This window comes from Phialemonium atrogriseum (genome assembly GCF_030411735.1).
Source record: "Phialemonium atrogriseum strain 8032-3 unplaced genomic scaffold QBC33scaffold_2, whole genome shotgun sequence".
Lineage (NCBI taxonomy): Eukaryota > Fungi > Ascomycota > Sordariomycetes > Cephalothecales > Cephalothecaceae > Phialemonium > Phialemonium atrogriseum.
Genome location: NW_026848139.1, coordinates 2,099,481 through 2,116,753, shown reverse-complemented (window position 1 = coordinate 2,116,753; position 17,273 = coordinate 2,099,481). Strand labels below are relative to the sequence as shown.

The 17,273-nt window shown below is 57.7% G+C and overlaps 6 protein-coding genes across 6 annotated transcripts; 2 read left to right on the top strand and 4 right to left on the bottom strand.

Annotated features, from left to right (window-relative positions):
• Positions 1-122: 122 nt before the first annotated feature.
• QBC33DRAFT_555155 (putative ubiquitin-conjugating enzyme) lies at positions 123-2,326 on the bottom strand (the record flags this gene model as incomplete). The annotated part of the gene is made up of 6 exons (XM_060429603.1): positions 123-878; positions 955-1,133; positions 1,645-1,712; positions 1,775-2,022; positions 2,086-2,165; positions 2,251-2,326. 6 exons carry the CDS (start codon positions 2,324-2,326, stop codon positions 123-125), a joined length of 1,407 nt encoding a protein of 468 aa, XP_060288206.1.
• A 405-nt stretch (positions 2,327-2,731) lies between these two features.
• QBC33DRAFT_444161 (endosomal peripheral membrane protein) lies at positions 2,732-8,311 on the top strand (the record flags this gene model as incomplete). The annotated part of the gene is made up of 7 exons (XM_060424259.1): positions 2,732-2,809; positions 2,863-2,929; positions 2,990-3,370; positions 3,421-3,509; positions 3,563-6,073; positions 6,121-6,334; positions 6,387-8,311. The coding sequence occupies 7 exons, from the start codon at positions 2,732-2,734 to the stop codon at positions 8,309-8,311; spliced, it is 5,265 nt and encodes a 1,754-aa protein (XP_060288205.1).
• A 7-nt stretch (positions 8,312-8,318) lies between these two features.
• Positions 8,319-10,115, bottom strand: QBC33DRAFT_525366 (uncharacterized protein). Its single transcript, XM_060426808.1, has 2 exons — positions 9,573-10,115; positions 8,319-9,483 (listed from the first exon to the last, which is right to left on the bottom strand). Exons 1-2 carry the CDS (start codon positions 10,031-10,033, stop codon positions 8,700-8,702), a joined length of 1,245 nt encoding a protein of 414 aa, XP_060288204.1. The 5' UTR covers positions 10,034-10,115; the 3' UTR covers positions 8,319-8,699.
• An 11-nt stretch (positions 10,116-10,126) lies between these two features.
• On the bottom strand, positions 10,127-12,571 carry QBC33DRAFT_172429 (Gpi16 subunit, GPI transamidase component). The gene is made up of 3 exons (XM_060422346.1): positions 12,071-12,571; positions 11,602-12,002; positions 10,127-11,548 (listed from the first exon to the last, which is right to left on the bottom strand). Exons 1-3 carry the CDS (start codon positions 12,421-12,423, stop codon positions 10,476-10,478), a joined length of 1,827 nt encoding a protein of 608 aa, XP_060288203.1. The 5' UTR covers positions 12,424-12,571; the 3' UTR covers positions 10,127-10,475.
• A 52-nt stretch (positions 12,572-12,623) lies between these two features.
• Positions 12,624-14,105, top strand: QBC33DRAFT_172391 (putative U1 snRNP protein). Its single transcript, XM_060422344.1, has 2 exons — positions 12,624-13,199; positions 13,278-14,105. Exons 1-2 carry the CDS (start codon positions 12,855-12,857, stop codon positions 13,794-13,796), a joined length of 864 nt encoding a protein of 287 aa, XP_060288202.1. The 5' UTR covers positions 12,624-12,854; the 3' UTR covers positions 13,797-14,105.
• On the bottom strand, positions 14,106-16,481 carry QBC33DRAFT_592853 (uncharacterized protein; the record flags this gene model as incomplete). The annotated part of the gene is made up of 3 exons (XM_060431699.1): positions 14,106-15,268; positions 15,967-15,992; positions 16,235-16,481. The coding sequence occupies 3 exons, from the start codon at positions 16,479-16,481 to the stop codon at positions 14,414-14,416; spliced, it is 1,128 nt and encodes a 375-aa protein (XP_060288201.1). The 3' UTR covers positions 14,106-14,413.
• Between the last annotated feature and the right edge of the window lie 792 nt (positions 16,482-17,273).

Sequence of the window (17,273 nt, the reverse complement as noted above, 5' to 3'; positions counted from 1 at the left end):
GTGCAGTATAGCAGACTCCAAGATACCCAGGGGCGACATCATGAGCAGGAGACGTGTACAATATGTCAAGTCTATCATGTGGCCTCGAATATTCAGCCTTTTAGCTGTCATTGGGTATTCTTCTAGACGTCTTCAGAGCCCTCAGCTTGCGCTTCCTTGGCTCTCCTCTTGGCCTCCCTTAACTGCCGCCTCTCCTCCTTAGCCAATGCCCGCTCCGCCTCCACAATCTTCCACATCGCCTTGCCGCGGGCAATCATATCCACGCGCTCCGCATCCAGCGCTCCAGAAACATACGTGACGCTCCTCTGCACCGACTCGCCAAACGTCCCCTCACGATCCCCACGTCCCCCCTTCTTGTCCACCTCTCCCTCCCCCCCGCCGCCCAACAGGCCCCCGACACTCCGCTCCCACCCGTCCTCCCACTTCGCCTCCCGCGCATCCACCTCCATCAGCCGGATGACCTTGGTCGTGCGCGCCTGCCGCTTCATCGCCTTCTGCCGCAGCACCCGGCTCAGTCCCGGCGGCTGCGGCCTGCGCAGCCGCAGGAACGGCACGCCGTTGCACTCGTCCAGCGTCGGCAGGCGTCGCACCCCGCCCGACAGGCGCGCCAGCGCCAGCGGCCGCTGCGTCGACGCGTACACCGGCGGCGACTGCCGCGTCGCCGGTGATACGCGCGTCAGGAGCGGTACCCTGTCCGGGTGGAGCGCCGACGTTGGCTTGGGATTCCTCGCCGGGGGGCCGTCGCTCGGTGCTGTCACTGGCTTGTGGTGCCGTGTCGCAGCTGCTTGGCGGGCTGCGAGGCGAGTGCGTAGGAAGGAGAGGATGGAGGCGTGTTGCGTGGTGGAGGGGGTTTGTGCAGCGGTTAGAAGGTCGAGGAACTGGGAGGTGAGCGCGAGCTGTTAGTAACGGCGGTGCGTGTGGTGGGCAGAAAACCTGACGGAGGGTCCAACCAACCTTGTAGCCAGTCTGTAGAGCACACACGACGAGCCGCGGACTGGTGTCATTCTTGTTTCGGCGGAAGCCCTTCCGAACGAGGTGCTTGATGGGGTTCACAGGCCCAGAATGAGTCGCGACGTCATCGGGTAGAGGGACCCGGGCCCCCTGGCGAAGGAGGGCCTTGTACAGAGCAAAACCTGCCTTAATGAGGATCTAGAGCTCCTAACAGAGCTTACCTGAGCGGACTTACATGCTGTACGATGCCGTGAATTACGGGCTGGGACGAAGAATGCAGGCATTCATCTGGTAGCAAGGGCTATCCTGACGGGTTATTTGCAAGTGTTGAAGCGCGCCATGGCTGAGACGACTCAGATGGAAAATGGAAAATGTGTTGCATGGGGGCGCGGATTCGGGCAAATCTGGGGCGAGGTCACGTGCACCCTTCGTTCATCAAAGCCGCCGAAGGCAGGGAGAATGCAACATAGGAGAATTCCAAAAGTAAGCGATGAGGTATGGCATATCGATGAAACCCCATTTGCACGCCAACCAGACCTCCCGAAATGCAAATTCAACAAGTGCACCCGCCCATTTGCCATTTCTCATTGCCTCATCTATCGTCGTCCTGCATCAACCAATCGACCAAACTCTGTCGGCAGTACCAACTGTGACTGTCTTAGATAGACGCACGCATCTTCTGTAATCATATACGATCCTTGTATATGGCAAACTTGGATCCCTCCGGAGGCTGGGGGAGTTTCTTGTGCTCGTCCATGTATCTGAGGCCAGAGTCAGCAGTGTTCCGGACACCCCAGCAACGTGATCCGAGCGGTGAACGTACTTCCTTATCGCAATCAGAGCAGCCTCCAGGCTCAGCGGGTCCTCCTTCGGCCGAGGGTTCTTCGACAGTTCATTGGAAATCCTCTCCCAGTCTCGCAGTATCGCCACGGAATTCTTGTCCACCCTTCCGTCCGTCTGGTTGACGCCGGGGAGGTTGATCTGGCTGACAAAATAGATGACGGGTGGCTCTGAGGGATAGTTGGGGCCGCACTCCATCTTCAGCTCGTAGATTCGGTTCTCATGGTGGCCCTGTGGCGGCGGTTAGCCTTCTTGTCTCGGCATCCTCCGCAGGGATATCGCGGGACAATTTACATGTGGTGGACCCCAGATGGTTCCTCTCCAGTTGGACATGTAGATGTCTTCGGGGTCTTCGAGACCATATGAGCAGGCACCTGGTGTTGGGTATGGGCGGTCAGCTTGGAATCCTCCTACAGGCCACGGCTCCGGCTCGGCGATCAAGGGGCAGATGCATCATACCTGCACCCATGCCTTTCTCGCCCTTCTCCAGCTCGGCAAGGAGCTTGAAATTCCGGGGAACTTGCGCAACCGCCATGATGTCAATTTCAGACCTTGTGGCGAAACTGGCAGTAATTAAGAGAGTAAACCCGTCCTTTGCGCAGTGATGCCAAGAGAATCCAGGTTGGGTTCGACAGGGCGGCTGACCTGACACTGATAGTACAATTCGGGGCAAGGGTGGGGGAGTTTGGGAGTTTGGCTGAATGGAGGGGCATCAGGGCGGTGAGCAACCTAGCGCCGTTGTTCTGCCATGTTTAGTCAGCTGTTTGTCGGATCATGCCGACCACCCAAACCAACCTGTCCTTTCAGGCGTCATAAGCTCCGTCGGAGTGACAATCTAAGCGACAATACACGGCCTTGACACCCCTGTTTGACAAGCTAAAACATACCCTTCTACTTTGACAATGCCCATAGTGCGAAGTGGCGATCGTGAAATGAGAACATGACCGCTCAGCTGCTGGCTTCCGAGCTAAACAACCTCATCCAGGAGAGCAAACGGAAACACAATGATCTCCGTCAGGTACCGCCTCTTTAGACCCATCTCAACGTCCCGCATCCTGATGATTATCTTAGGCAGCCGAGAAGTCCCTGGAGGAGTTGAAGAGCTTGAGAGCAAACTCCGAAGCTCAGGTTGGACCTGGTTCGTCCTAACACCCGTCCAATATCAGAACTACCTAGCTTATTTGACCTCCCTTTCTAGAACTTGCCCAGAAAGTCAGCTTTGTGAATCCCTTCATCATCGCTTGTGGCACAAAGAATGCCAAGTTCACCGGGATAGCCATTGTCTGCCTGCAACGGCTGATCGTGTCGCGAGCCCTGCCAAGGTCAAGGCTGAACCAAGTCCTTGAAGCCCTGCAGCAAGCCACATCTGCTGGCCTCGATGTCCAGCTCAAGATTCTTCAAGCCTTGCCATCTCTGCTCTCTAACTATGCCACCGATATCAGGGGCGAGCTCCTAGTGACAGCTCTCAACATCACCTTTATTCTTCAGTCAAGCAAGAATGCCATTATCAATAACACCTCCGCTGCCACCCTCCAGCAGCTGGTCGTCTCGGTATTTGATAAGGTGGTGACCGAAGATAGTACGTCGGATCGCTCTCGACTTCTTAGATTGATGCTGACCTAATGCCAGAGTCGGGTTCCGATGCGCCGTCGGTTGGGGAGGCGCCAACCGAAGGTGGGGCCGTCCCTCTCAAAGCTGCTGCTCTTGACGCCTATCGTGTGAGTGTGACGAGAGCTTTATTGGCAGGCGAGATATTGACCAAAGATAACAGGTCTTCAATGACTTGTGTCTCCTGACAGAGTCTCAACGGCCTGAGTATCTCAGGTTCTCTGGCCTCACCCAGACCTTTGGCCTCGAGTTGATAGAATCAGTCCTGACCAACCATGCTGGCATCTTCTCAACACATCCGGAGCAGGCCTATGTGCTGCGTACCAGGGTGATGCCGTTTATTCTTAGCTCGCTCCGGGGGAAGCCGAATTTCGCAACCGGAGTTCGACTGGTTCGGATTCTCTACACCCTGTTGCGCAGACACATTGCGATACTCCCGGTGGAGAGTGGAGACGCAATGGATGTTTTGACTCTTCTTCTAGACCAGGACACTGCGTTGTGGAAAAGGTCGTTGTGTATGGAGGTATTTAGGGGTATATTTGCCGAGCCTGGTCTGGTGCGACGGATATACATGCTCTATGATGCCAAGGACGGGGAGAAGGACATTCTGAAGAACCTGACGGCGACCTTCGTTCGAGTCAGTACAGAGAAGCCGTCGATAATCGGGCTCGGTCATCAGTCGACCATACCGGTTGCGAGTCCGTTTGCCGGTATTAGCGCCTCGACCGAGCAGGCAATGCTCGAGGCAAGCGGCGTTACGGGGATTATATCCGGCTCTGTCGGGTCGGATGCTCATAATACTGGCATCAGCACGAAGTGGAGCTCGATGCGCTTCCCTTGCATCGACCAACTGGATAAGACGGAGCCCCCCACGATCCCCGAGTCCTATATCTATAGTCTCACGTTGGCCTGCATAACGTCGCTTTCAGAGGGCCTCGCCAAGTTTATCCTCCCGCTTACAGTTCCCGGCGATAATCGGAATAGAAAACGAAACGCGAAACAGGAGGTAGGACGTTCCTCGCCAGCACCAGGGGATGATGGGTCCAACTCGCCGTCTACTCGCGTCCCACTAGACCGGTCTGCCTCTTTCAAAAAGAACCCCGTTCCCATCAATCCTCTTATGCTGGAAGATCACCCCCTGCACGCCGAGGTCAAGATCTGTGCCGAGTTCATTGACGAGTGTTGGCCTGCAATTCTGGCCACTTGCTCCACCTTCCTGTATGCAGCCTTGGACTCGGAGTACTACCACGGGTTGGTGCGAGCCTTCCAAAAGTTCGCCCACGTTGCCGGTCTTTTGCAGCTCAACATCCCGCGCGATGCCTTTCTTACGACCCTTGGTAAGGCTGCCGTTCCACCAAACGTCTTCACCGCCTGCTTGAATGCCGGTACCCCGCGAACCGCAGCTTCGCCTGCGCAAGCGGAAGCCGCGAATAGCATATTTAACAACGCTCGTGGACTTCTCAGCGTCGATAGCCTGGTCAGCCAAGCATCACAGCCTACCGAGAAACCGCGTCAGCAGTCAGTGGATGGCGGACCTTCGACGCTGAACACGCGGAACCTTCTTTGTCTTAGAGCTCTCCTGAACCTCGGAATTGCCCTTGGGCCCACTCTTTCCGCATCGTGGAGCATCATTCTCGAAACCCTTCAACAGGCCGACTTCGTCTTGTTTTCCACAGGCAAAACCGCCGGTAGGATGTCAACTGTCACGAGAGGCTCGGACCAACAAGCCGAGCAGGAGGCAAGCGTTCTGTTATCCAACTTCAGCTCGGAGATCAGAGCTGTTGAGACAGCTGCGGCCAGGTTGTTTGAGAGCACCATCGACTTCCCGAATCCAGCATTCGTCGATGTTGTCACCGCGGTGTGTAACTTGCTGGACAAGCCCGGCGAGCCTCCATCGGAGCCTAGCAGCAGACCCCAGTCTCCACCTTCTACAGCGCCGTCGCTTAAAGCACCAACGGTTTCTCACCGTCGGGTCCTGAGCATATCCACATCTGCGCTGTCAGGCCCAAACCAAGAAGACCAGTTTGCCCTGGCAAAACTGGGAGACATTGCGTCTATTAACCTTGAGCGGCTCCTAACATATCCCCCGGATGTGTCTGGATGGACGCCCATGATATCCGAGCTGATCAGCACCCTGGGCTCCATGCGAAACACGGCTCCTGTTCGACTGCGTGCCGCCGAGACCTTGGTGCGATTTGTGATGGAGGCGTCGAAGGCCGTCGCCGCGCAACCGGAGGACGCTCGGGGGAAGGTCCAAGACCGGTTGTTGGAAGCGTTCCGCAATGCCATACTCCCCCTCCAAATGGAAGACCGTCGAGTGACTGTGACAAATCACGCTGCAGACATCGACATTCACAAGGTCATATTGGAAGGTCTCAGGGGCGTTCTGGAGAACTGCGGAGAATCACTCGTGAGTGGCTGGCAGATCACGTTCGAGATCGTGGATACAATCTTCGTCGACAGGAAATTTGTCCCGGACGAGGAGAAGGACACAGAGAGACATGACAAGGTGTTGATGACACGGTCTCTCAAGCTTATCCGGCCTTCTTTTGCCTCTCTTCAGCTCATCTGCTCCGACTTCCTGCCATCGTTACCCAATTCTTGCTTCCTCAATCTTGTCGACACATTGTACAAGTTCTGCTCTCAAGACGACGATCTCAACGTCGCACTTACGGTACGTTCCCTCTCCTGCTTGACGAGAACACAACTAATTCTTGCCAGACTGTGACCTTCTTCTGGGCAATCTCAGACTTCCTATCCGGCAAGAGCAAATCCATGTCAGTCGCAGAGGGCATGGTCCAGGGTCCTGGAGACGAAGCTCTTCTTCAGCTCGCCGCTGATCCGAGCCACCCCGGATCAGGCGCAGCCTTGTGGATGCTTCTGCTCCTGAGATTGACCTCGGTTGCAACGGACGAGCGGTTGGAGCTACGGAACAGTAAGTGCCGGGCTCCTTTTCGAGATTTATTATCTTTACTAACTCAAATCAGGTGCTATTCAGACCCTGATGCGAATAATCTCAGCGTATGGAGATAGTCTAAGCCCAGAAGCATGGCTCATCACCATTAGATCTGTCATCTTCAAGTTGCTGGCCTCGATTGAGAGCGAGCTGCGACTTGTTAGCGGGGCCTCGATCCGAGATAAGGAGAAAGACAACTGGAAAGACACGGCAATCGTTGTCATCCAAGGAGTTTCTGGGCTCTTCGGCTCCTACCTCAGCGTTCTGACTGCGCATCCGACGTTTGCGTCGGTCTGGCAGGAACTGATCGTACATTTCACGACCCTACTAGATTTCCAAATACTCGATGTCAGCGCTGCCACCTTCAGCGCCGTCCGAGACATCCTGCACAGATGCAACGATGGCGAGCAGCGCAGATTCGGCAAGGACACCATCGATCTTGCCTGGGACCTTTGGTCTCGACGCACGCCTGTTGCTAAGGATGGGAAACAAGACAATTCCGGGGATAATCAGAGATGTCTTCTCGTCTGGGTGGAAGCCTTGCTTGAGTTGTATCGGCTCATCGAGCAGGATCTGGATGTTGAGAGAGTCCGCCGGATGCTCATCCTGCTTCGGGAAGCGATGCAACAAGCAACACCAGGGGCGTATGCGAGCGACATCGACTACGTAACTCCATTGCAAGGGCGAATCCTCGAGGTCTTTCGAACGGTCCGCACCGACCTACCCGGTGCTCCGTCAGCAATGATCACCCAGGTTGCTGAGTTTGTCTCTCTTGCATTTGTTCGGGAGAATCCGCAGCAGGCGCCGACACAGACACGCACGTATGTCGCCATGTCGAAGGAAAGCATGTCCATACTCCAATCCCTCATCATCAGGAACGCCACCGAGCTCGACATCTACACCACTGGGGCATTTGCTACGGCTCTGTCTGCTCTGGCAAAGCCAGTCGTGCTGAAATACGGATTCCCCATCGTTACCAAGTCAGCTCAGCCGTGGAGAGAGGCAACCACTTCCTTCCTGGCAATTCTCGAGGCGGCGTTGCCTCATGCCCGGGCGGTTAGCATCCCGCGAGCAGTCTTTCACGATATCTGGCACATGATCGTGTCAGTTGCGAATGGCATCATCAGTGCAGAATGTGACAGTGCCCCGCCAAACAGGGACCTAAGGGAGGACCAAGACTTTGACATCGACTCGTTCCACAAGCTGCGAGAACTGATAATCCCTTCTCTCGGCGCAGAATCCATTCCCGACAAGACCAGGAAGCTCTACGCCGAGGGGCTCTTCCGGACATCCATCATCCACGCCCCTGCCCCTGCTGAGGCCTCGATCATCTACGGTGGCAGCGGGGATGCGGTCGGCCTAAGCGCACTCTTCAAACAGCGCAGAGGGCGGACGATAGATCCCCCGCCCATGAGGCGTAGCAAGATGGGCTATGTCTGCCTCGACGAACTTTTCTCCCTCGTCGCCGTCCACGACGAAACCACCGCCGCACCCACGATTCTCGTCCAACCGCCGACGCCCCGGCAGCCGCCCCAGCCCATGGTCCTTCCACCAGCCGGGCCCGGCCCCGACTCCCAGGGCGAACCGGCCACCGCCGAGACCGCGCACGGTCTTCACGTCCGCCTCGCACGCACCGCGGCTCCCTACCTGATCCTCCGGTGCGCGCTCTCGATGCGTGCGTACATCGCCGACCAGCCGCTGCGGGGCCGGATGCCGCAGCCGCTGTCGCAGCGCGGCGAGCTGGTCCGCATCCTCCGGAGCCTGGTCGCCCTCCGGTCCGAGCCCGACGCCATACCCGACACCCCCAACGTCGACAGCGAGGCCGGGAAGCACCTGCTGCGCCTGTACCCGCTGCTCGTCGGGGCGGCGCGGACGGCCGGGTCGTCCGGGGACGAGAAGGTGCTCGGCATCATCCAGGAGGCGTTGGAAGTTGTTGGACAGGAGCTGGGAGTCTAGAAAATGTGGCGGGGAGAGCTGGCGGGTTCGATTGTGATGATGTCTCTATCTAGGGAGATTCTCCGTAGGCTTCTCCCCCACCCGTGTACAACAGATATTCACTAGACTTTTTGACGATACCCGTAATACCTTGTTATTTTATTTCGGGGGTATCAGGCATAATAGCCCAAAAAGCTTGGAGGAGTTGAGTGAGAGCTTTGTCCTCCATTGCAACAAAACTGAGTGTGTCCTTCTTGATAACGCCGTGCTCTGAGCCTCGTACTCGTCTCATCCCCACCCTCTTTTCCATCCCCCTCAAAGTGGTAATATCATAGGTACTGATACAATTTGTACAGGCCGCCCACATTAAAATGCCTTACCAACCTCGTCGTAATCACCGGCCACCGTCTCACCTCCTATCCGCAGCCCTATCAAAATCCGCAACGATGGAGTCCCTTGCCGCGGCTCCCCTGTCCTCCTCGTAGGCGCCCTCCAGACCGCCAACGTCCTCGCCTGCCTCGCGGCCGCCCCTATTATCCACGAGCTGCTTGGCCATAGTCTTCGCCTGCGCGTCGCCGACCTTGCCGTAGACGCTGAGGGCGGTGGCGATCATGCCCCCGATGTCGCCGACATTCCCGGGCACGACGACGGCGGTGCTCTCGCGGGCGAGCCGGCCAAAGGCCTCGACGTACTTCTCCGCCACGCTGAGGCTGACGGCGCCCTGCGCGGCGCCCCTGCCCTCGGCGATGCTGCGGGCGACGGCGTCGATGCCCGAGGCGGTGGCGCGGGCCTTGAGGAGGATGGCCTCGGCCTCGCCCGAGGCGTGGTTGACCTTCTCGGCGCGCAGGGCCTCGGACGCCAGGATCACGCTCTGCTTGCGGCCCTCGGCGATGTTGATGGCGCTCTGGCGCTGGCCCTCGGACTCGAGGATCTCGGCGCGCTTGGACCGCTCCGCCGTCACCTGCCGGTGCATGGCCTCGACGACGGGCTTCGGCGCGTGTATGTCCCGGATCTCGTACCGCAGGCATGTCACGCCCCATGCCTGTGCCGCCTCGTTGATCGCCGCCGTGATGTTGGTGTTGAGCGCCGCTCGCTCCTTGAGCACGTGGTCGAGCGTCAGCTGCCCGATCTCGCTGCGCATTGTCGTCTGGGCGAGCTGCGAGATGGCGTACTCGGCGTCCTCGACTCCGTAGCTGGGGTTTTGTGTGTTAGCTTCTTTTTCGGGCAACACTCGGGCTAGAGAGTGAGGTTTAGGGTGGGGGGGAGGGGAGAAGGTACGAACCTCGCCTTGTACGCGTCAAACACCCTCGTGTACAACACGCCGTCCAGCTCGAGGGTTACGTTGTCGGCTGTAATGGCGCTCTGGCTGGGGATCTCGATTGCGGATTCCTTGAGCGACTTGACGTAGGCGATGCGGTCCAGGAAGGGCACCAGGATAGCGAGGCCGGGCTGCAGGATGCGGTTGAACTTGCCCATGCGCTCGACGATCCACGCCGTCTGCTGTGGCACGAACCGGACGATGGTGTTGGCCGGGAGCGACTGCCTCTGGAAGTACGACGGCGGGATTCCTGAGCCGCCGAGACCCATCATCCCACCGTTCGGGGCCGCATCTCGGGAGCTCTGGTGGAGGGTTCGGAGTGTCGTGAGGGCGGGAACCAGGGAGCGGCTGTTGGCCAATTGCGGGACTCTAAGGCCACGCCGTAAGGCCGGCGTGATAGCCTTCTGCGCCGATGCGAGGGCCATGTCGGGTCGGCTCTGTTGCTCGGTGGTGCTATGTGGGATGTGAAGCTTGAGAAGCTTGACGGCTCGGAAATATTCGTGATACGTCAGCGGGAAGTCCGATCGGGGCTAGAGCTGCAAGACGGCAAAAGTTTTAAGCGGCCCGATGGAGTCGATTCGTCACGTGCATGATGGGCCTATATACAGTACTGTACTATTGCAATCTTCGAGGACTGCATTTTGTTGCAAAGGGGAATAGGTGATTCTAGATCTAAGGCGTGGCAGTCCTGGGGGAGAGTCATGAGTGAGAGCAATCAGTTGTTTCGGGCACAGGATGGGAGCACAAGGAGGAAGCCTTCACGGAGAGTATGAAGAGGCACATGATGCGCCTTGCAATGATGGGACAAGTAGCATTACCACTGACTCCGAAACGATGCTAAAAGATACATGAGCAAAAACAGACCGTCTAGCTCACCTTCCCCACGCTGGCCTTTCCGCGCTTCGCAGACAGCTTCCCCAGCATGGCCCGTAGCTTCGCCTTCAGGCTTGCTAGGCTGAGCTCGGGACCCTCATCTGCCGCCACGAACCTCCGCATTAGGATATTGAACATGCCCCCAAACGCCAGCGCGATAGCCGTTGATGTGAAAATGATGACGTTGTACGGCATGCTGAAGTCGGGAGTCGGCAAGCTCAGGAGGAGCGACGTGGTGCGCAGGTTAGATGTCGCGAACCGGGCCCTGGACGCCAAACTTGAGGTGCTCGGGGCACTGTCCGGGTTCAGGATGGTTATGACAGCTGCTGCGACATCGAACCCGCGGTTGGCGTCGGGGGGGTACTCGGTATACCGCAAGATGGATTTCTCAAAGTCGTAAGTGAGGAAGACGGTGGATGCGGCCGGGACGCGCATTCGCAGCTCTAGCTGAGTCCCCCGGGCTCGGTCGAGGGCCGGGCGGTAGTAGACCTCTTGGATGAGGGAGTCATGCTTGCCGGAAGCGCCATCTATACGAGCCTCGATGGTATGGAGGTAGATCCGCATGAACCACGGGAGGGACTCCATGTAAATGAACTCGACCTCGGTGTCCGGGCTAGGGTTCGTCAAAATGGTCTGGACACCCCCACGTTCTTGCCCGTGCCCAGTGAAACTGCGTTCAGCATATAAGGACGGTGTCTCAGGACTTAGAAGCTCCGCTGCTTGTGCCTGAGCATTCTCGCCCTCCTTCTCGATTTGTGGAAGAACGATCTCGAACTGGGCCTCCGGCTCTACCTGGAAGCATCGCGATAGCCCGTCCTTGTTTTTATCTTCTCTGGCATCACCAGCGATATATACTTTTCGCGAGTTCGGGACTTGCAAGCATACAGGCGGCACAGAAGCGTCTGCTAACGGGCAAGTGCCCCTCATAGCTCGACCGAAGATTTGCGACAGAGTCCAGTCCTGATTTGCACTGTAATCGGCGGGGAAGCACGTGTCTTCGGCGTGGTAGGGCTTGGAAGTGTCGCACTTCAGTTCGTGGGCAGGAGGTGGGCGGGGGATTGGGTTATCTTGGTGCAAGTCAGCTTCCAGTCCTCTTCCGGTCTAGGAACGGACCACTTACCCCTTGGCCGCTTCGACCTATCGATGTCGAGTACCATGTCAATGGTCTGCTCCATCTCCAAGACGCACTCGCCTCCCTCCGGGCAGATCGGGCGGACGTCAATGGCCATGCTTTGCCAAGATGAATCAAACAGCTTGTGGCCATCCAACAAGGTTGCGATTCCTGCCTTTCCCTTGCACGGCAACAGCTTCAAGAACGGTGTAAGATTCTCCGTGCATACCACCTCTCGGGGCAGCACCCCATAGAGAAGATGCATGTCCGCAGCGGTCGAGTTCGGGTGATCGCCCTCTGGCCGGAAAGACATGACAGGGCGGGTTGTTCGAGTACCGTCGATGAAGTTGAGGGAGGCACAGAAGAGGCCAGACAGCGCGTTGGTCAGGGTCAACCATTTCTGGTCCGCTCTGTTTATCGACAGTCAGTATACACTCGTTTTTACAAGGCCGGATTGGCCGTGGCTGAAGGGCCATACTCCTGATCTGTCTCCGCCTCCAACCATGCCCATAGCTCCACGCCTGTCCCCCCTTCGCGCGTGCCATCCCAAGGCCTAGCGCCCCAGCTCTCAGCATCCCAGCGGCCCAGACTGAACCTCAGATGCAGTTCCCGTGTGCCGGCATGCTGAAGAATCTGCCCCAGAGACCGTGGGAAGAAGCGGAAGTTGTGCGCCTCAAATGCGGCGAGGCTGGTATTCGACCGGAAGTTGAAGCTCGCAAGGAGGGCCGAGAGTGGCAGCGGCCGGAGGACTAGTTGTTCATGGTAGTCTGCCGCAAACACCTGTAGACAAAAGAAAAGAGAGGAGATCAAGAAAGAAAGAAGTTGACGCATTTTGGCCGCTGGCTGTCCATTGGCGACCACCAATCTCAGTGAGCTCTCCCTCTGTCCCAAAAGCGTGTCATTCTGGACCTTTTCTTAAGCTCAACGCGCCACAGGGGTCTGTGGTGCGCCACGGCCCCACTTACATAACCTAGGTAATTATATCATTGGCTGCAATTCTAGTTTCCGGTTTGTTGGCTCTAGCCTTGCGACGCGGCTGGACCTATCTCTTGAATTTCCAACGTCCACCCGGGCAACGACATCATCATCGAGCTTAGGCATTAAACCGCGACATCACAGAGCGAGGGTTCGATACAAGTCCACACTTGTCGCCCAAGCATTACAATGGCGGCCGAACAAAGAAAGCTGCTTGGTTAGTACTAATTTTTCAATGACCAACCTCTATCTCCCTCTTCCTCACCACGTCTGAACCCCCCGCAACGATGCTGACTTCTGCAGAGCAGCTTATGGGCGGCGGTGCCACCTCCCGCAGCGCTCAGCTTTCTCTCACCGATCCCAAGGTTTGCAGATCATATATTGCAGGAACCTGTCCCCATGATCTCTTTACGAATACCAAGCAAGACCTCGGTCCTTGCCCCAAAGTCCACCCCGAGCCCCTCAAGAACGAGTACGAGGCCATGCCGGAGAACGAGCGCAAGAAATACGGCTTCGAGTACGACTACATGCGCGACCTCCAGAAGTACATCGACGATTGCAACCGTCGTATCGATGCTGCTCAGCGGCGCCTTGAGAAGACGCCGGATGAGATCCGTCAGACCAATGTTCTGGTGAGCGAACCCACCACCCAATCCTACCCTTCTCCCATGTCACTTTTTTTTTTTCACGCCCTCCTAACCATCCGTCAGCTCAAATCTATCTCCGACCTAAACTCCTCCATCAGCAACGGTCTTTTCGAGGTCGAGATCCTCGGCGAGATGGGCGAGGTGGGGCGCGCCTACGACGAGTTCTTCCGCGTCCGCCAAGCGACGCAGGCCAAGGCCGAGCGCGAGCGCGAGCTCAAGGAGCTGTCGGACACGTCGGGGCCGTCCGGCCACCAGAAGCTCCAGGTCTGCGACGTCTGCGGCGCCTACCTCAGCCGCCTCGACAACGACCGCCGCCTCGCCGACCACTTCTACGGCAAGATGCACCTCGGCTACGCCCAGATGCGCAAGACCTACGACGCCTTCCCCAAGGAGATGAAGGGCCGCCAGAGGGCCCCCATGTCCATGGGAGGTGGCCCCGGCGGCGACGACGACGGTGGCCGCCCTGCCGATGGCGGATGGGGCCGCGGTCCCCGGGGCCCGCGCTCCGGCGGCGGCGGCGGTGGCGGCGGCGGCTTCAGAGGCGGTCGCGGTGGGAGGGGTGGGTACCGCGGTGGTTGGTGAATGGCATGCGCGATCGTGATACCCACATGACGACTTGGTCACTCTGCATTAGGAGGGCGTACTCTGGCATTAGGAGGCGTAACGGGGCGTTCACAGTTCCCAATAGGGGCGAATGGATGGATTTGTGCAGGTTGGCTTTGAGGTACATCCATAGACAATGCTATTCTACAAACTTGGTATTTGACTTCCGAGTGAACCTGACCGGGCACTCGCTCCTCCGGCGAGGCGCCGTATCCATGCTATTTCTTCCACTTCGCTGATCGTCTAATGGCAAAACGCGGTGATATCAACCGAAAACCCCTAGTGCGGTAATATAGACAAAAAGTCAAGTATGAGTATCGTTTGAGGGGTGCTATACGGTGTCCCGGGTTACTTCCCCTGTCTCTCTCAGACGGAGCCTTCTCCGCCAGGCTCCAGCCGTTTTTTTTGGGCGTGTTTTAGCTAGTCGGTATCTTGAATCTAGCCACCCAGCCTCCCCTTCGTCCAAATTGGGGACCGCTCGACGTGTCTGTCGTGATTCAAGGGTTGAAAGAGGTACCGTTTCGGTGCTGGGAAAGGAGTCCGTCTACCCCCTGTTGTTCATCGAGCCATTCGTAGACTTTCCACGCAACGTTACGCTATAACTTGCGGTTTTTGGCATCGATGGCGGCCATTTCTTCATCCCATCCCCCAATGCCTGGAGACAGAGGCGAGATGGGATTCAGGATGGCGGGGGGAAGCTTGGCCGTGGCCCCAACGGCGTCTTCGGTCTTGGTGTTATCCGCCGGCGGCAACGCGGGGAAGTCATCCTTTGACATGGCCGGCGGGTCAGGCTTCGGCCGACCCGCAGCACCATTCTGAGCGTGCTCGTCTTGGAAGCCGCCCCGGCCCCCTCGTCCGCCTCTGATGGGGCCTCCTCTTCCGCGGCCGCGGCCACGGTTCCCCCGCTCCCCGCCGAAATCCCTCCCGCCGCTGCTGTCCGGCTCGTCCGGCGCAGTAGCATACCTGCTCCCGGCGAGGCCGCCGCCGCCGCCGCCCGCGCGCCTGACCCCCCGGACCCCGCCGTTGGCGCCCCTGAACCCGCGGCGGTCCTCCTCGGCCAGCCTCTCCTCCTTGCCCTCGTCCCAGCCGCCCTCCTTCTGGCCCATGGCGCGCAGCTTGCGCTCGCGGTTGGCGGCCCGCTCGTCCTCCATCCTGCGGCGGTCCTCCTCGCCGCGGCGCCGCCTCTCCTCCTCGGCGGCGCGCCGCTTGCGCGCCTCCTCCATGCCCCGCGCGTACGCGATCGCGTGGTCGCTCTCGTCGCGCTGCGCCTGCTCGAACCGCCGCGTCTTCTCGGCAGACAGGATCCGCATCTTCTCCATCTTGGCCGCCAGCTCCGCGTCGGTCGGCTTCGTGCGCGGGTTGGCGCCCGAGCGGAGCCGGGTCGTCGGGTCGTACTTCTCCGAGGGGGCCGCCGCGGTGGCGGCCTCGCCGGTGGTCGCGTTGGGAGGTGCCTGGGGGGTGGGGGGTGGAGCTGTATCGTTGCTGCTGCTTGGAGCGGAAGGCTGCCGTGGTGATCGGGGGGGTGGTGCAGGTTTATTATGTCGTGATTGGGCGAGCGATCTCGGCGCTGAGGGAGGTGCTGAAGGAGGTGTTGAAGCTGTCGACTCCGTGGCTGTTACTTGACTTTGTGTTTGCGATGGCGTCTCTATCGGAGACTTGGTAGCTGCAACTGGCAGACTCGGTGCCTCTTGCACTTTCTGCGCAGTCAGACTCTCTGAAGGTGCCGGTTGTTCAGCAATGACCGGTTCAAAGTCATCGGCGAACAGATCATCGTCTGTCCGTCCGTTGAATTGGTCATCCATGATTCAGGTATTTCGGAAAGCAACCTCAGCAGAATTAGTCGGCGTTGACGGTAGCACCAAGCTCAGAACCTGGTTAGCTAAAACGCGAGGTGATTGAAGCCAGAAAGAAGGCCGGCGCAAGTCAAGAATATAGCCTTTGAGCTCTAGTAAGGAGATGGATGGAGGTGGGGCTGTGAAGGATACCGGGATAATGATTTTCCGGACGCCGAGGTTTCTAGCGGGTACCCCCCAGGATTGAACTGGCAGGAACGGGCCGTGGGATGGGGCACCAGGTACCTGGAGAGGTACTTCCTTTTGATTCGTTGGCCTTCAAGTTTCAACTTCCATGATGTTGATAACCACCTCACTTTCTGCCATTTCCACAGGAGAACTACTGGAGCATGTGCAGGCAGGCATAAATAATTAGGAGGTGCTCCACCATGGACCAGCCGGATCACACTGCCTTTCAAAATAATCCGAAGCAGGCAAGAAATGCGGAGGGCCATGTTTAGCTATTGTATGCCCCTTTCTTATGTATGAACCTGGTGAAATAGGACTCTATCTGCATCCTCCTGTAATAAATCTCATGCCATTCGCCATGGGGAGAAACGATTGCGGAGAAATCGACAAGCACACCCTGGCCACGCCAGTTTTCCTCTCTAGAGAGCGTCACCATAAACCCAGTCCGGTGGAAGAAATCGAGCTGCGACTGGACGGTATTCACATCCAGGACTTCCTGGGGGACGAACGAATAGATAATCGCAAAGTATGACTCCTCCTCTTCCAAGTCAGCACGCGCACAACGCAACGCTGCGTCGTCGTCGTGGCGGCCCTGGGCCACCACCAGGTTGCCCAGAGCCTTGCGGATGGCACCACCGCTCATTGCGATCCACCCAAAACAGGTATTTATATGCGTTTCAGAGGCGATTGGTTCCCAATGCTCAGGGGGTTCGGAATCCTCTGCCTGGCGTTCAAGCAAGAAAGCCTTGAGGTTTTGGATCGCATCCTGCCTCGAAGAGGGCTCCGGGTTTGCGTATATTCGCCGCCCACATGCGGTCGCATGCTCTTGGCTTGTCTGGATCATCTCTAGGAGCGCGATATTGCGACACTCTCTCTCAAAGGCCCAATAGCGCTTCACTCCGTTTATACGCTCTGGCTTTCTGTTGTAGTGGAACTGTCCGCCACTTAGCAAAGGACTTAAGATTGGATTCCGCATGACACCTACAAATTTGATAGCAACTGAAATCTCCTCAGTAGTCCGAGCTGAAAGAACGAAGCCATCTTCCCTCTTGCCCAGAAAATTCTCCCAGTGAAAGCCTACTGGCGAGTTAGGGTACTTGCGAAGTTTGGGCTGTGTGAAGTCTTCCCAGCGCCACGGCGGATCGCCCCCGTGTGGCTCGTTCGAGACAAATGGCAATATCATGTTCCAGCTTGGAGCTGCTTTATCCACGAAGACTTCGGTTCGGAAAAAAAAGATGTAAAAAGGACATCGCCGTCCGAGAGAGTTCGGAGACTGCGCCATCAACCCAACAGGTTTTTAAGTGATCACCGAAAAAGTCGCCCTGGTGGCTGCGGAGCGCCCAATCAAAGCGTGAGCACTGCAATGTCCACACCGCTTTTACCTCTGTATCTAGATCTCTCGCTTCCATTTACACATCAAGCAATCTGATATACC

Coding starts and splice junctions, on each gene's coding strand:
- QBC33DRAFT_525366 (XM_060426808.1), bottom strand. CDS start 10,033: ATGGCCCTCGCATCGGCGCAGAAGGCTATCACGCCGGCCTTACGGCGT. Junction 9,484..9,572: donor TTTGACGCGTACAAGGCGAG/GTTCGTACCTTC, acceptor ACAAAACCCCAG/CTACGGAGTCGAGGACGCCG.
- QBC33DRAFT_172429 (XM_060422346.1), bottom strand. CDS start 12,423: ATGCGTCAACTTCTTTCTTTCTTGATCTCCTCTCTTTTCTTTTGTCTA. Junction 12,003..12,070: donor GAGGCGGAGACAGATCAGGA/GTATGGCCCTTC, acceptor GTCGATAAACAG/AGCGGACCAGAAATGGTTGA. Junction 11,549..11,601: donor TAGGTCGAAGCGGCCAAGGG/GTAAGTGGTCCG, acceptor ACTTGCACCAAG/ATAACCCAATCCCCCGCCCA.
- QBC33DRAFT_172391 (XM_060422344.1), top strand. CDS start 12,855: ATGCTGACTTCTGCAGAGCAGCTTATGGGCGGCGGTGCCACCTCCCGC. Junction 13,200..13,277: donor TCCGTCAGACCAATGTTCTG/GTGAGCGAACCC, acceptor ACCATCCGTCAG/CTCAAATCTATCTCCGACCT.